The following is a 17,914-nucleotide window of genomic DNA, read 5'->3' as shown; positions in this document are numbered from 1 at the left end:
GTTACTTTGGTTTATGAATTTGAAATGTAAGTATGAATGATTGAATGACTTTGGGTATGATATGACTGCACTATCCCATCCTACTATTAACCTAACCTAACGTGACCTATCCTAATGTCTTCCCTGACCTACAAATCTCGGGTTGTCATCATGTTACTTTGGTTTATGAATTTGAAATGAATGTATGAATGAGTGAATGATTTTGTCTTTTTGGGTATGATATAACTGCACTAATCCATGCTGCTCCTAATCTAACCTAACGTAACATATCCTAATGTCTTCCCTGACCTACAAACCTCATGTTATCGTTATGTTACTTTGGTTTATGAATTTGAAATGAATGTATGAATGAGTGAATGACTTTGGATATGATATTACTGTACTAATCCATGCTGCTCTTAACCTAACCTAACGTAACCTATCCTAATGTCTTCCTTGACCTACAAATCTCAGGTTATCGGTATGTTATCAGCTCTACGCAAGTCCATTTCTTATTCTTAATCGAAATGAAGTGCCGACACATCCAAGAATACGTGTGTCTGCCTTCCCTGACTTATGCAAATCTCGGGTTATCAATATATTACTTTGGTTATGGCTTTCTTACCAGTTCTACGCAAGTCCACTCCTTAGTTTTGATCGTCAGGGGAATATCATAAAGCTTTGTTTGTTTACTTACCAATGATGCTCTCTTTTTTATCTCCTATGCATCCGCTGATAATAGTTTTAAGTGGGTATAACAATGCTTGTCTGTGTGATAAGGTTTTTATGTTGTGAGGTTATAGTGCACGATTGTTTGCCTATATGTGTCACTTGGGAGCATGAATGTGTATATTATGTTTTGTTATTGATATTACTACTACTACCACTACTGCTACTACTACTGCTACTACTACTACTACTATTACTACTACTACTACTACTACTACTACTACTACTACTACTACTACTACTATTTCATCTTTTTCTTCTACTCCTCCTCCTCCTTCCTCCTCTTGTTCTTGTTCTCTTTCTTCTTTTACTACTACTACTACTACTACTACTACTACTACTACTACTGTACGTTGGCTGGCAATATATAAGTTCTTATCTCTCGTGGCTGATAGGCGGACAGTACCCAACCGTTCCCATGTCCTGACGCATTTCCGGCTTACTCTTACGCCTCCTGTTGCCTTGTCTCGCTCTACTCCTAGAAATAAAAGGGGAAAAAAAGGCTTAAAAACTACTCCCTTGGTCATCTTTGCCACAGCCTCTTCGCCTCACGCCCGCGAAAGCCATCAGCCAACCCGGGACAGCCACGCCTATCTCTAATCCTCCCAATATTAGAACGCATTTCAGCCGGTTTTCTTATGTTTAAAGGCTGCAGAAACATGTATCTAGGTGGGAATGTGGATGACTGTTATGTAGGGAGTTGAATATAAGGAAAGCAGTGATCGTAAGCGGGGTTTTCATATATATTAGATATGGCTCAGTCCCCCCCCTCAGCAGCCTCCGCGCCATGTCCAGTTTCGAGGGGGTAACCAGAGTACAACGCATTTTTGCATGTTTTCTTACGTATTAGACCCATAGAAGGATGTATGCAGGTGGGCATGGGGATGATTATTATATAGGGAGTTGAATATAAGGAAAGCAGTGATCGTAATGGAGTTTTCTGGTATTTAAGTTATGGTTCAGTCCCTCCTACTTTCAAAGGGGTGACCATAGTAAATTCCGCCACTCCTTTATTTTATACTTTTCTGCTTTCTCACGCTTATTTGAAGGTTCAACTAAACGCTCTCGCTGTCAAGTTACAGTATATATTGTCCTAGAAAATACTACGTTATGATAGGGTTGACATATGTTTAAAATCTGTTAATATATCCAAAACTTATTTAACAATTTCTAGGCAGACACATAACTTCCATAAACTGCATATTGTCAGTTGTTATAGCTTATTGCATCTTATACGTTGTGATAAGCACTATATATATGTTTGTATGGATAGTATGAAAAATCTGCTAGGGTGAGCTTAGGTATTTTCTCCCTATGAATGATTTAAGTTGTAATAATTCATTCCTCTCATTTTTGGCCCTGTAAGTGCATGTCTTTTACTATCACCACTATCATAGACCTGCACATATCGAAACTGGTCACGCAATTAACTATAATACTTAAAAAAAACAGAGGAGGGGTATACGTATATAGTAAGCAGCATCTATATTTCAAACAGGTAAGTACTGCATATATGTCGACCATCTAAGGCTATAGGTATGCAGTAAACTCTATATCCTCTTCATCTTTATTGCAGGCGGGTATGAGGGAACGTGTGTATGGAGGTAGGAAAATGTGTCTCAGGGAGGAACGAGTGTGTCTGCAGGGATGAACGTATGTGTGTCTAACAGGGAGGAACGTGTACTATGGCAGGGAGGAATAACGTACGTGTGTGCCGCAGGGGGGGGCGAATGTGTGTAGCAAGGAGGAACGTATATGCATGGAGGGACGAACGTACGTGTGTGTCTCAGGGAGGAATGCACGAACGGTCCTTGGTGGAGTAAAGTACGGTGTGAAGGTGACGTAAGTGGAGCTACTGGCTGAGGCACGGAGACCTGCACCAGATAATTACTCGGCTGTCCACTCATTTTTATCGCTTAACTTGAATGACTGAATGACTTATGGCCCTTATTTTAGGCTTAGAGTACCGTGATGTTGATGTTCTGCGTATATGCTCTCCTGACAAAGCCATTCTCAGTCAGCAATGTGTTAATGAAGGGGAACTCGTGGCTCCTCGTATGGCAAGAGTGTGATGTGGCCTGCCAGCTCTACCTTGCGTGAATGTTACCTGCGTCTTGGTATGTGTTCATCTCCTGACTCACTCCGCATTTATTTCCTCGTGACATTAATGAAAAGTTGTCAGAGGATATGCGTGTTATGGAAATGGAGAGGCACATCCACCCGTAAGCGAGGCCATTGCGAGGGCCCACTGTACCGTATTTCTTGCAATATTCACGTTTTTCATTGATGTAGGTCTATGCTGGGATATCCTAATAGTTTAATGAGGAAAATAAGGCTGTGTTATTATCCTTTATCACATAGAATAAGAGCAATGGCTTGAATTATTTAGTTTGCCTGCATATGGCATTTATCCATTAATATTTTTGACGTAATATGATAATTGAGCCTTAACTATACATATGGTGGATATAATCTACTGATACATCAAACAATAAACTAATGCAACATTCATTATCCTCAAAAGTCACACATTACCTAATATTTAGCTCAGGAATGTCAGAAAACATTTACAGTTTCAGGCAGACTTCTTGGAGGTGGAAGTTCCATAGGCCATTTGTATGTGAGATAGAACTTTATAGAACCTATGCGTGTGAGACAGAGCTATATAGACCATGTACGTATGGGACAGAACTTTGTAGGCCCTGTGTGAGACAGAACTTCATACATCTTGTACGTGTGTGAGACATGAAGATGTTGCCAGGAGTAGCCTCTTGTGGCGTCAGGAGGGCCAGAATGAGACCATAAAGCCTTGTTCTACCTGGTGTAGGGGCTTAACTTGGGTGATTTAATGAATATCTGTAAGGAAGGAAGGTGTTGTGTAGCTATGGGGCCTGCAGGGTGTGTGTACGGTACGGGTCGGGCGCCATTAGTCCCCGTGGGCGCCGTGGTCCGCTGGTGGCGCGCGCCGCGGCGAGCGTGTGTTAAGGACCGCCATGATTGTGTTGCGGTTCCCAGTCCCCTGATGCAGTGTTTTTCCTCCAAATATTTCTTTGTGTGTATTGCCAAGTCGAAAGCAGCACCATGGGCACATCGTAGGTGGTGCCCCCCACGTTCTGCGGAGGGCTGCGGCCCGCCAGGCCCCCGTGCGGCGCGGGATGAGGCGCTGTGAGTGAGGCGGGCTGCTGCTGGACTGTGCCGCCAACATGAGCAAGTTTCGGGCGAGGCAGCTCGATGCCTCCAAGCCCATCCCCGTGTATATGCAAGAGGATATTCCGGACTTTGCCGAGTTCAATGCAATCAACAGGACGGTGCCGCAGATGCCCACGGGCATGGAGAAGGAGGAGGAGACGGTGAGTGGCGGGGCAGGGCGCCGCGCGGGGCTGCGCCGCGGCCATCACGGCCAGGCGCCGCCAACTTCAAAACAAGCCATTTAACAACAGATTTTCCGGGTGTCGCAGCGAACCCTCCTTGGCGGCCGTGACAACCGTGCGGGCGGGTGCGGCCGTGGCGGAAAACACGGGAATGGGCTTTAATAGTGCCGGGCGGGGCGCAGGAGTGGTGGAAATGGCCCGAGAAGTGATGACAGGTGCGGGCCAGCTGGCAGCGCCCTGGCCCCTGCCCCCCAGACCTTCATTTACCGTTCTGAAGCTTCAACATTTCCTAGTTATTCCATATATTACCCTGCTCCCTATTTTTGTTATTTTTTCCCCCCATTTGATAGTTGATTTCAGTTCATTTGATTGTTGTGGGGTTTCAGCTGTTGTGCCAGTGGATTATAACCATATAATGCCCAATGCCTAATGCAATAAATGTTAAATGGGGTCAGAGAGGGGGCGGAACCACTCTGTTTATGAGCTTAATCCACCACATCGCATTTTGGCAGTCGGGGATCAGGTTAGGTTCGGTTCGGTTAGAAATAGTTAGGTTACGCCAGGTTAGGTTGAATTAGTTTGGTTAGACTTGTTAAGTTTAATCATTCGAGATACATGCGTGTGATAGGTTTCGTGCTACGCCTTTGTTGTCACCAGCGGCGGCTCAGGCTACTGTAATCTTCATATTCCCTGGAAATCATCGTCAGCTTTCTGAAATATACCTCCCGGTCACTCTGCATCCAGAATTGACAAATACGAGTGTAATTTATATCGTAATCGTATAGTTTAGCTCACCACCGCCAGTGACATCCGGGTTACCTCAGTTTACCTTCCCCAGGTTTCCTCAGGTACCCATGTATTGACTAAAGTTGCGGCACCTAAGTCCGAGGTGTGCATTATCATGCTCTGGCAACCTGCTGTCACATGGCGAGTCTGATTGCATGGATAATATATGACAGTCGCCAGTATCAATAATATTTAGGCTACAATAACACCTCAAAGTGTCATATATGTCATTATATTATAGTAAAAGGCCAAAACTATATGCCCTATAAACTTAACATGGACGCAAATGGTTGTAAACTAATCCAAAGTGACGTAACTTGTCCATGCCAGTGCTGTTGATGCATAGGAGACAGTCAGGGTGCAAGGGTCATGTTTAGTTACATTAGGTTAGTTTCTAGCCTTATTTGCCCTCATATCACAGTTAAAGAGCTTGTATTTTTCCTCTCTAACCATAATTTGAAGGCATGTATAGTATTTTGAGGTGGCAGAGCTAAACTACACATTTACCATTTTGTTTGCTATCTATAGGGCCTGTTTTACAGTTCAATCCAGCTCTCTAACCATAATTTGAAGGCATATATGGTATTTTGAGGAAGCGGAGCAAAACTATACATTTACCATCACGTTTCCTATCTATTGTGCCAGCTTTACAGATCAATACGTCAAGTTTGTAAGCTCCCCAAACCAAATACAATATACGATGAAAATTCCTTGTATAGTGTTTGGCTTTGATAAAAAAGGAGGAAGTTTTAAGACGCTTCACAGGAAATCTTACTATCTGGTGGTGAGTAGAAATAACGGATCATTTTGGAGAATATAGTTTGGTTTGCCCGCTTATAAAGACTCTGTTGGGCTGTTGAACTGGCCCAAAGTCTGACACAAATATGAAGTCAGTTTGGGCGGGATCTGCTCGGGGCCACAGCACTGCCAAATTTAGCCTTCGGGGTAAGGACAGCCGTTGAAGTAACTGTCATCGAGCATGGAGGTGAGGGAAGAAGTGACATGGTGTCTTGATCGCTGACATCGGAAACAAAAAATATCACGTGTTGTGGAATTAATACCATTCTTTGCTGTTATTCTGAAAACTGAGATATTCTTAGCACTATACAGACTTACTTAGTGCATACAGATTACTAAATACAGAATATCAAATAATAAATACCTGACATGAGAGATAAAGTGATATATTGAGGGTGGTGCGGTAGTGATGTGGAGAGGCTCAGGCCACATCAGTCGGACTTCATATTTATCAGACTAGTATAGTTTGAGGACCATTTTATTGTGGAGTGGAAATCATAATAGGTGATATAATACTATATATATAGTTTTACTAATTCATCAGTGAAATAGCTAGTAATATTAGTGTCCACAGGTAAATAAGTATTTCAGGGATAAAATATGATAGCTGACAATATAGGGCAGTGGTGTTTTATGCTGTTGTTGGCTTAGATAAGTGATCGTTCCGTGTGCTATTGATGATGAAGAGTAAGAAATGTATATATAGGTACAAGATACATTCTTTGTGTCTACCCTTGATCATTTTGATTTCACCATGGGAAAGAACAGTTTCAAAGCTTTCAAATGGTGCATAACTATCCCAAATTTTGTTACATATATACTTTGAGTTCATGAAAGAGGAAACAAAAGAGTACCGGTACTTGTTTACGTTATCACACCCGTTTTTTATACACATAACAGACAGTCACTCACAATCATAAACACGGGATATAAGAAACAATAGATTATGATGTGTAAAGAATTAAACCTGTAGCTCTGTTCTATATGACTTTGGTATATCAAATGTGTTGGGCTCAGGGATTCTGCTTCCTAAATACTCACCTGTTTGCTATGAGCCTATGGGAATGGCACTGTGGCCTGTAGCAAGTCACTCGAGAACACATCTTGCCCTAACTTACTTTTGTTTAGAACTTTTTATTAGAACTTAACATGACCTGGCACGCCAAGTAAAATTTTAAAGACTCGATGTTACGTATGAATATTGACTCATTGACTCACTTACGTGTTACCTCTTGCAGTTTGTGACAGTAAGGTTAAAGTTTGAGGTATACGCAATTGCTGTCTTTGGCCTCAGTGCTCATATCTGTCACATTGGCCCTTGACCTTATGGTGTGTGAGAACCCCAGTAGGACACAGTGCTTGTATACATTTGGGTTACCACAGTTTACCTTCCCCAGGTACCCATTTATTGACTAGCATGTAAGGGAGGATGAATTGATTGGTAGGCTTTACGCTGACTACCCAGGCCGGGATTTGAACCTAGGCCTGCGCATTTGTTGCTAGGTGTGCTAATCACAGCACCACGGATAGGTAATAGGTACTAATCCATGTTAATGATCTCAGGAACATCACCCCCAGGAAGTATTTTGTGCTAATAATGTTACTGCTTCTCAAAACATCACCTGCGGAATAATGACAGCTATTTTTTTTCACTTCAAAACACATAAATCTTTCACCTTTTATTTGTTGGCTCATTCAAATTGTGCCGGTAGTCTTTATTAATTCCCTGTCAATGCCTTTCAGGAACATTACCTGCAGATTAATGACCTATTTTTCCCCTTTCAAAACACATAACTCTCTCAGTCTTTTACATTTGCCTTTTATTTATTAGCTCATAATCTTGTTAGCTCATACTTGTACTGATAATCTGTACTAATTTCTTGTTCAGTGTCCTGTAGGAACCTCACCTTCAGATTTTTTCCCATTTCAAAACACATAAATCTTTCACCTTTTATTTGTTTGCTTACACAACTTGTGCCGCCAGTCTTTACTAATCCCTGTCACTGCCCTCCAGGAACATCACCTTCAGATTAGTGACATCTATTTCTCCCTTTCAAAACACCTAACTCTCTCAATCTTTCACATTTTGCTTTTATTTTTAGCTAGTTAGTTAGTGAGCATGACATCGGAGATATAGATAGATAGATAGTTAGCTCATAAAACTTGTGCCATCAATCTTTACTAATTCCTGTCACTGCCCTCCAGGAACATCACCTGCAGCAGGCCATCTTCCATCAACGTGTTATTCCGGTGCCTGAGGTGTTTGACTGGGGTGCCGAAGATTCCTCCGTCCTTGACAGAATGTACCCTCCTAACTACAAGGTGAGGACCCTCTGCCTGGCCCTGGCCCTCGCTTCTTGTATCCTCAAGGTCATGGTCAGGGGTTGGAGGTGGCCTGTAGGAAGACTCAGTTTAGCCTATAGAGTTTATCCTCATGTGAAGCTGTAAAGTAACTGATTCTACTCAATTAGTCTATTTCATCTTCTTTGTTTATAGTTCATCCTCTGTTCTTGGGGTTGGACTTGTGAAGATCCTCCTCCATTTTGCTTGGTCCAATGCTAATTCTTATTCTACTTGCCTACTATTTTCTAGATTTACATTTTAATAGTAATGAAAATGTTTGTCATCTTCTGTATTAGTTGATAGGTAACTCATTTATGATTAGGTAAGTCAAACTAATGTTCACTTTTCTCATAAAATTATATTCTTCTTTGTTTGTAGTCCATCTTCTCCCATTCTCAGATTCGGACTTCCCATGATTCTCCTTCATCTTGCTTGATCCAGTGCTAATCCTTCCTCTATTTGTAACACTTCCAAGTCTTATGTCACTGTTCCTCTCCATGTTCTCCTTGATCTCCCAACTGGTGTCCTTTCACATACCTTCATTTCCTTCACTTATCATCAACACTCTGCCCTCTGTTTACTTTTCTCATCATCAAATAATTATTCTATGCCACAGTGATGCTAACAGTATGAGTGTTAATTTGTCCTTGTGTTTCAGGCGCCTTGACAGCTGATCCACATCCACCCGCTCTCATTTAAACTTAGATAATTTAAAGTAATGTTCACTTTTCTCATCATCAAATAATTCTTTGCCACATTAATACTAACCTTATGAGAGTGTTAATTTCTTCTTGTGTTTCAGGCGCCTCGACAGCTGATCCACATCCACCCGTTCTCAGCGGAGCAAGACATACCCGAGTATGACATGGACTCTGAGGACGAGGAGTGGGTCAACCAACATGCAGCCAAAGGAGAGGTACCGCTCACCAACCTCCAGTTTGAGGAAATGATGGACCGCTTGGAAAAGGTAACGTTAGGGTCATAACTCTTAACTCTTCTTTGTCTCCTTTTCCGTCTTCTGTCTTCTACGGTTTCTTCTTTTTCTTCTTTGTCTTCTTGATCTTGTTCCTGTTTTTTTTTTGTTATTGTTCTCAATCTTCTGATTCTTCTTCTATTCCCCATTCTCTTTCTTTTACTCATATTATCTCATTTTTTGTCTTGTACTCTTTCCTTTTCTTCTTATTCATATAACGTCCTTATTTCCCCTTGTGGAGTTGGATATACGAAAAAGAAATTCTCGTCTATCTTGGTTTGAAGCGGGAATTTTTCTGCCTCTAATGTCCTTCCTAGATATATAAGCAACAGGAGCCCATAAACAACAGGGCCTAGTCTCAACGCTATCCTTTTTTTGGTCTCGAGGGGGACTTTTTCACCCTCGGATGCCCTTCCTAAATATATAGCAGCAGGAGCCCATAACCAGCAAAGCCCCTACTGAATGCTTTCCTCCTATCTTCCAGGCTGAATATATAACTAGCAAGAACCCATAACCAACAAAGCCCAGGCTCAGTGCTTTTCCATTTTTTTTTACATGCTGAGTTTAATAGCAACAGGAACCCATGATCAGAAAAGCCTATACTGAACCTTCAGTGTTTTAGTGGGAGTGCTCGATTCCATTCTAGGGCATGTCAATTGTATGTATCCAGTACTCTAAACCCCCGGGGGGCTTTGTGGTGCAGTGGCTAGCATACTTGGCTCACAACCGAGAGAGCCCGGGTTCAATTCCCGGGTGGAGTGGAAAAATTTGGGCGGCTTTTCCGATACCCTACGCCCCTGTCCACTCAGCAGTAAATGGGTTCCAGGTATTAATCGCGAGTTATGTCCCGTCTCCTGGGATCTGTTTCCTTCTCCTATAATTCCTTCCCCTTCTGTCTCTCCAGCATATGACCACAAATGTTGCGCCGACTAAATGAAACTTTTCAAACTTTCCAGGCCTCGGGGTTGAAAGCTGTCACCCTACAGGAGGCCAAGGTGCTTTTGAAGGACGATGACGACCTCATCATCGCCGTCTACGACTACTGGCTCAACAAGCGGCTCAGACTGGCTCATGCTCTCATACCACAGGTTAGAGCGGTCATGTTTGCCCTCTGCTGTCACTGTAGGTTGCAGGTGTTGTTGTGTTATGAGTGGTTGTGGTAGTTTTGGTGGTGGTTCTCATGTGTGCTTTGGTTAATATGTGGTTGATTGGAGGTCTTACAGTTGTTCCTCCTTGTTTTTAGGTGCATTTTTCCTTTTTTAGTTGTGTCTTTCAGGTATTAATTTATCATGAGTAGTTGTTTTTGTTGTTCTTTTCACATATGGTTTGTTTAGTGTGTGATCAATTAAAGTTTTTATTTTTATTTTTATTTTTTTAATTTTTTTACATCAAAGGATGCGGCTCAAGGGCAACAAAAACTACCAAAAAAAAAAAGCCCGCTACTCGCCGCTCCCACGGCTGTAGTTTTCACATGTGGTTTGTTTTCTGTCTAATTATTTGAGATTATTTTTGCTTTTCTTACATTTTTCACATGTTTTATCATACCGTTGATTGAGATTTTATGGTTATTCTTATTTATTTATTTAGTAAGTTTTTTTGCTCCTCTCTCATATAGTTTGCTTACTGTATGATTAATAGAATGTCTTATGCTTATTTTATTTTTATTTGCTTTTATACATGTGGTTTATTTTCTCTATGATCAATTGGAGTCATTCTGATGCTTACTCCTTCATATTAGTTGCATTTTTCACATATGATTTGTTTACTTTATAATTATTTGAAATTCCAATGCTCATTCTCTCCTTTTTTTGCCTCTTTTTACTCTCTGAAGGAGCTCCACGGGATATGCGTCAGAAGGGATGATAAGAATATTTTAACATCCTTTACAATGACCATATTATCCTGCAGGTGAAGACTGAGAAAGGCTCTGGCTCCAACTCCAGCGACCCCTATGTGGCGTTTCGGAAAAGAACGGAGAAGATGCAGACCAGGAAGAACCGCAAGAATGACGAATCCAGTTACGAGAAGATGCTCAAGCTTAGAAGAGATCTGTCCAGAGCGGTGACCTTGCTGGAGATGGTCAAGAGAAGAGAGAAGGCCAAGAGGGAATACCTGAACCTGAACATTGAGGTGTTTGAGAGAAGGTCAGTGCTTGTTTTGCTTTCGTTTTGGCATATGTCCACAGATGTTGCGCCGACTAAACGAAACTTTCCAACTTTTTTGCTTTCATTTTCTCCTTCTCAGCGTCTCTGGTGTTTGTGGGTGGCTGAAGAGGCAGTGTATAGTGTCCTCACTCCTCCCCATCGTTGCCAGATTGGCGTACTCAGGGTCTTATATTTGCTGATTTCTGACCCCAAAACTGTCTCCCCCACCCTGATAACTAGATTCATTTATGGTTATCATTGACATAGTTGTTGGTGTGTTTTTGCAATAGTCATGGCTCAGAAACTGGTAAATACGATGTTCTGAATACGATAATCTGGCAACGGTGCTCCTCCCTCCCTACCTCAAATCCTCTACTGACTATTTCAATATATTTAAAGTCCCCTAATTAACACTATGCTAATGGATTTAAGTCCCCTCCTCTATTCAAAATCATGACTCCACTTACCTTATTCAGTGATGCACCAAATACCCACTTGACCATCCTCATCTCTGCAAATTAAGCCCACAGACATCCTCCTTGCTGTATCTCCTTGTGGTATGTAGATAAGAGGATAGATATGTTCAGGGATTGGGAGGATAGGTGGTCTTCGGTTTACAGGAGCTTCCCTTTGTAGTCTGACTTTCTTCATGGAGGTTCCTTATGTTCTCCTGTTTGTATCTTCCTCTGTTTGAAGCCTTTTCATACTTTAACTGTGCATGAAGTGCTCGGAAGACAAACACTAGACTGGGCTGTTTGTATAAGATCATTTGCATTACCCATAGATTTTTAGAGCTTTTCATTAGGTTTTGCCTCATTTAGATATTCACACCATTAGTATTCAGGTGTTTATTAGTTGTCTGTAAGAGTAGGAAGAACTGAAAGCCTGATATTTATATTAACCAACAGGTAGGAGGTGCAAGACTTCTCTGGAGCACTGCATTAGCCATAGGTTTTGAGATCTTTCCATTAAGCTGTGACTCATTTAGATACTTGTAACATTAGTATTCAGGTGTTTGTTAGATGTCTGTGAGAGTAGCAAGGATGGAAAGCCTATATTAACGCAAGGGTACGAGGTGCAGGACTTCTCTGGGGCACTACATTAGCCATACGTTTTGAGAGATGTCCATTAAGTTGCGGCTCATTCAGATGTTTGTGTAGGTGTCTGTAAAAGTAGGAAGGGCAGTAACCTGATTTCTATATTCAACAGGTACGAGGTGCAAGACTTCTCTGGGGCACTGCTCGCGGAGGTCAGCGCGCTACGAACCCAGCGGCCGGCCTTCGCCCCCTTGTTCTCCAACCACCAACTCTCATCAGGAACCACTTCGGCGAGTGCTGCGGCTAGTGGCTCGTGGCTGAAGGTCGCCCCCACGTCACATTCCAGCAAAGTGAGTAGGAAAAGAGTATGTATCGCTGTCTTTGGTTGCCGGTCTGCTTGGTGGGAGGACAGGCTGTTGTACTTTGTTTTATTTTGCATGTGATTTTGTGTTGTTGATATACGTAGTTAGTTTTGATTGGCGTGTAGCATACATCCATTTCTTTGTCATTTTGCAGTGTGTTATTTCCATTTAGAGAAAGAATTGTTGGCCGGCAGACAACAAAACCTGAATTAGACAAAAGTTCCTATGTTACTTGCCGGGGTGTCTTGCCCCAAACATCACTAATCAGCTACATCCATCCCCCTTTTCCTCTTATTATGGTAAAGGAAACCACTCAAGGGCAATAAGCAAAGAAAGAACAATAAGCCTACTAATCGCTGCTTTCTATTCTCTATTCTGTCAAGCTGCGTTGTAACATTCCACGTGCTTCAGGTTCATGTAAAGTTGCCCTTCACATGATTAGCAGCAGTTTAACATAGGACTACTAATTCCTCCTTTCATTTGTAGTCCATCTTATCCCATTCTCGGGGTTGGACTTGCAAATGATCTTCCTCCATCTTGCTCAATCCAGTGCTGATCCTTCCTCTATTTCCAACACTTCATAACTTATTAATTTCTTCTACTACTTCTTTTATATTGTTTATAGTCCAACTTCTCCCATTCTTGCTCAATCCAGTGCTAATTCTTCCTCTATTTCCAACACTTCATAACATATAACTGGCTTAGAGTAACATGGTAATACAGGTAACTGACTGTTTCTTCACCGCAGGAGGATGGCAAGAGAGACAGAAGAGCATACAAGAAGCGCGCCAGAAGACACCACGGTCAGATATCCTCTTCAGCGTCATCCACCCCTCCCACACCCCAGCTCACCCCCACATACAATCATCCGCCTGACCCCTACACCATAGCAGCTGCGTATCCACAGGTAGGAGTGACTATAAGATTGTATAATATAAGGGTGAGAGACCAGGTCCTTCACTCTGTTTCTTGATCTTTTTGCATCACTGCATTTCCCCTTACCCTCTTTCTCCCTCTCTCTCATTGCTTTCTCTTCTATTTTCATTATCTCAGCGTCTCAGTTGTTTGGGGTCTGGTAAACAGGCAGCGTAGTGTCCTCACTCCTCCCTCTCTACCTGTTTCATATCTTGGAGTAATAATAAAAAATAACCCTGCTAGGTATCTCTGGTGAGGGTTTCCTGCCTTCCATCTGTGACTTATCTCTTGTAAGCCTATACCACCATCCCTGCACATCTTTTAACAGTTACATACAAAGGCATTGCGTGTGTGTGTGTGTGTGTGTGTGAGAGATAAGTGTATGATTATTTTTTTTTCTTAGTGATCTGCTTTCCCAAATATTGTAACCTCGTATTGTTTTTCAGGGCTTCAGGGGCTATGTACGGAATATGCGTTAATGGGTGTGAGTGTCTTCCTGTACCTGTGTGTGGTTGTGTACAAGTGTGTGTGATCAATGTATTTCTATCTTTCCTTAGTGATATCCATTGCCAAAGATTGTAACCTGGTATTATTTTTCAGAACTTCATTGGCTATGTATGGATTATGCATCAGTGGGTGTGGGTGTCTCCCTGTACCTGTGTGTGTGTGTGTGTGTGATCAGTGTATTTCTTTCTTTCTTTAGAGATATCCCTTGCCAAAGATTGTAACCTGGTATTGTTTTCCAGGACTCCATGGGCTACGCGCCTCCCAGTTCTGAGGACGAAGTTGCATCTCCCTCACAATCAGAAACAGAGGAGGAAAATGAACCCGATGGTGTCTTTACCTTTAGAAGGAAAAAATATACCAATTACCACGCTGTAAGTAACCACCAGGGACACTTTTTTTTCCCACTTTCCTAACTTATGTGATGTAATTTGTATTGAGATTGCCAGAATAGGAAGAATTATGCTTGTCAACATTAAATTTTAACTTCAGGATTGTTTAAGTGGCGCCTTTTGAAATACATGCCACCCTCCAGTTGACCAAACCTAACCTATTAAAACCCGAAACAGTTACTGTAGGTCTTGACTAAGAAAATTCATATATGCTTCCTTACTAATGAGACTATACAACAAAGTGAGGTCATTCTTTGTTGATTTATACCATAAGGTGCTGGCTATCATGTGTTTGAAGATACCCTAAACTTAACCTAACATAATCTAACAAAACCCCAAACAGTCTTGAATCAGAAAATTCATATTTGCTTCCTTACTAGTGAGACTTTCTATATAACAAAGTGAGGTCATTCTTTGTTGATTTATACCATAAGTTGCTGGCTATCATGTGTCTGAAGATAGCCCATATATAAACCTATAAACTTCTGATTTCCAGCCTCAAGATGAACTGTTGAAGCCATTTTATATTATTTACTTGATCCTCTAGTCCCTATACTACCAGGTCTTACAAGCTTCGTCCTTTCAGCCTCGAGATGGCAACTGGCCCTGGGTACCTCCTGACGAAGGTGGCGGTGGTGACCCAAGGTTTAGGTTTTCCCTCACCTCCCTGTCATATCCTACTCGTCGATGTGTTGGGTTTGCTCGCCGCAGACGTGGTAGAGGAGGCAGGTAAGGCTTATCCTCTTCTTATTCTCATTTAATGTCCTTATTTTCCCTTATTAGGTAATTTTACGATTTTATATGAGGTAATTTTATTTGGTGCCACATGGCCAGTGCGGATGCAGCGCCATGGTTTTAGTCTGATCAATCAATCAATCCCTTAATAGGTTAGGTGTGGGGAGTCTGTCAGGCAAGGCTTGTTCAATGCATAAATTACTGGTTGTTCAGAATTATAGATCATGAATATATCTTTCGGTTTTGTTCTTTTACACCAGAGGAAACACTTAAAAGAACAGGCATAAAAAAAGTAAGGGGGCAGTTGCTCAAGGGAGGGGAGTTAATGAAGCAAGGAACAGTCTGAGTGGTTCTTGTGGATCCTTTTCAGTTAGGAAGAGTGTGAAACACATTAGTGGCATGAGCTTGAGTTTGGGCACCTTTTTATTGTTCATATCTTGTACAATTATTAAACAATAGCGGCACGAGCTTTAGTTTGGGCACCGATTTTGTAGTTCATATCTTGTACAGTTATTATTATATTTTTTAATTGTGTCCCAAGTAATTGTTCTCCTTTCAGAATGTGGCTAGACAGATTAAATTCCCCTCTTGACGATCTGTTGATGAAGACGGATTTCAGAGATGTGGGTCCAAACGGCCTCACAGCGACGAACGATTTCCTCCATGAGGTTAAAACAGAATGGTAAGAACCTTGACGATAAGCAAGAAAAGCCCTTGATCTTGTATACCAACTTTTTTTTTACAGCAAAGGAAGCAGCTTGACCCGACCGCTGCGATTGGCACGGATTTAGCCTTCACTGGTAGCCTGGTAACATACACTCCCAGGTCTTTCTCTGCCTCTGTGGTGGATAGTGGAGTGTTTCCCCATGTGGTATTGGTATGCTGGATTTCCCCTCCCAAGGTGCTGGACTATAGATTTTTCTTCAATGAATTGTAGCAGCCACTTTTTGTTCCATTCTTGTAGCTTGGTGATGTCTTCTGGTAGGAAATTTGCACTCAAGGTTTTAAGGGCAAAAAAATTATAGAAAAAAAAAAGCCTGTTGATCACTGCCCAGTGCCCCAATAAAAGTGTGTGTAGGTGAGTGGCCAAATGAGAGGTCTGTTTTGGGAGGAGAGGGGTCTTGATACCCCCCTTCTTGAAACTATCTTTTTATATGAGCCTGTATAATTGCATTACTATATTCATCAAGTATTTATTATCATGTTCAGCTATAGCTTATGCTCCCAACTTTACTTTTACCACTATTCAAGTTTTTATTACCATTCATAACTACATTCAATGAGTATTTGTGATTAACCTGACCTTCCTTCATAGGCCACACTTCAGTCCGAGCTCTCCCCCGAGGACAATGACACACGTTGAAATCGACGTGGAGGTTGTTGTAGTTTCTGTCACTTTTACCACGCATTACTATTGTCATTGAGTGTATATTAGTGATTAACCTGACCTTCCTTTCCAGGCCACACTTCTGTCCGAGCTCTCCCCCCGAGGACAATGACACAGATGTTGAAATCGATGTGGAGACGGTTGGAGTTCCTGTCACCCTCACGCCTGATGTCAACCTCAACTCTGCCTCGTCCCCAGAGGAACTCAATCTGGCAACTGCGCTGCCGTCCTCTGTTTTCATCTCAGCAGAAGTTCTGGAAGGCTACGCTGCCGGAAACATTACCGAACTAGAAGTGTCCATACCATCGGACCTTGACACTTTACTCAACAGTGACCCAGGAGTGCTACTTGAGGAGAACCTGGAAGTGGATCTAGTGACTGAAAACAGCAATGGAACCAGAAGTGGCAGTGGTGGTGGTGGTGGTAGTGGCAGTGGCAGTGGCAGTGGTGGTGGTAGTGGGGCAACTGATGGTTCTAATCCAAGTGGTGGTGTGACTTTGGATGATCTCTCCAATAGCGAATGGGCATCAAATTTTAGCAGTACAAGTGATAGACTACAGCAACATTCCGTAGATTTCACCACCCAACCCACATCCAAGTTTGTGACGCTAGACTCAACTAACACGCTTCCCTTGGCAGTATCGGGGCTTCAACTTAGTACAAGCAATGTGACGGGTGATGAGATTCATTCTTCCACATTTCCTTCATCCTCATCATCATGTGCAACATCATCATCCCTAACATCCACATCCTCCTCTTCCTCCACGTCTTTACCTACTTCCTCAGCAACTAGTCTAAGTAACAGCTTACTGTGTGCCTCCTCCAATGCTATAAGTGACAAGGGTGGCAGCGAATGTTCAAACAGTGACGGTAGCAAAGTGAAAACATCTGCACACCAAGAATCTTCGTCAGCTGATGCTTTGAGTGTATCCAGTGGACTCTTATTATCTAATAATAAAAATAATGGTAGCAACGTCATAAGTAGTGCGACCACAAATAATTTGGTGTCTCAAAAGTTCTTTGGATCAACCACCCGGACAAATGACAGCTTACCAAATAGTGAAAGCAACAGCAGTGCAACAGTCTTAACAAATGGACCAAGCAATTCTTTTGACGGCTCAAAATGTGCTAAAGTGGATCATTATATGTTTCATGAAACTTGAACATTATCCTAAATTTAACATTGACCAGATTTTTTTTCCAATTTATCTCATGTCTAACTTATTTTTATACCGAATGCACAAGGAAATAATAAGATGTGTTGATTATTCCATGTCTCTTTGTGTTTCATTCTCAATCCTCCTCAAATTACAGCAGATAAAAATTCAAACATAATGGGATGAAATTCACTCCTTTCTTGCCATTCCCATTGCTTTAATTGATGTCCTGATATTATTTGCTCAAGGCCAGGAAACTGTATAGCTAAAAAGTACAAATAAATGGATAACTGTTTGCCATG

General features: G+C 41.9%; 1 protein-coding gene across 2 annotated transcripts; it reads left to right on the top strand.

The window, feature by feature from the left end:
- Nucleotides 1–3,291: 3,291 nt before the first annotated feature.
- On the top strand, nt 3,292–17,907 carry LOC127002243 (enhancer of polycomb homolog 1-like). 2 transcript variants are annotated; one of them, XM_050868049.1, is made up of 11 exons: nt 3,292–4,058; nt 7,869–7,985; nt 8,809–8,973; nt 9,936–10,067; nt 10,888–11,123; nt 12,333–12,510; nt 13,271–13,429; nt 14,184–14,315; nt 14,920–15,062; nt 15,628–15,750; nt 16,529–17,907. In XM_050868049.1, the coding sequence occupies exons 1-11, from the start codon at nt 3,912–3,914 to the stop codon at nt 17,616–17,618; spliced, it is 2,622 nt and encodes an 873-aa protein (XP_050724006.1). In that variant the 5' UTR covers nt 3,292–3,911; the 3' UTR covers nt 17,619–17,907. The 2 variants fall into 2 exon arrangements, with proteins under 2 accessions (XP_050724006.1, XP_050724005.1); XM_050868048.1 differs by having other exon boundaries at nt 3,294–4,058; nt 12,333–12,525.
- The last annotated feature ends 7 nt before the right edge of the window (nt 17,908–17,914 follow it).

The sequence above is a fragment of the Eriocheir sinensis genome, chromosome 22 (genome assembly GCF_024679095.1).
Source record: "Eriocheir sinensis breed Jianghai 21 chromosome 22, ASM2467909v1, whole genome shotgun sequence".
Lineage (NCBI taxonomy): Eukaryota > Metazoa > Arthropoda > Malacostraca > Decapoda > Varunidae > Eriocheir > Eriocheir sinensis.
The sequence above is the reverse complement of the archived record's forward strand: the minus strand, read 5'-3'. Positions and strand labels throughout refer to the sequence as shown.

Coding starts and splice junctions, on each gene's coding strand:
- LOC127002243 (XM_050868048.1), top strand. CDS start 3,912: ATGAGCAAGTTTCGGGCGAGGCAGCTCGATGCCTCCAAGCCCATCCCC. Junction 14,316..14,919: donor AATATACCAATTACCACGCT/GTAAGTAACCAC, acceptor TCGTCCTTTCAG/CCTCGAGATGGCAACTGGCC. Junction 15,063..15,627: donor AGACGTGGTAGAGGAGGCAG/GTAAGGCTTATC, acceptor TTCTCCTTTCAG/AATGTGGCTAGACAGATTAA.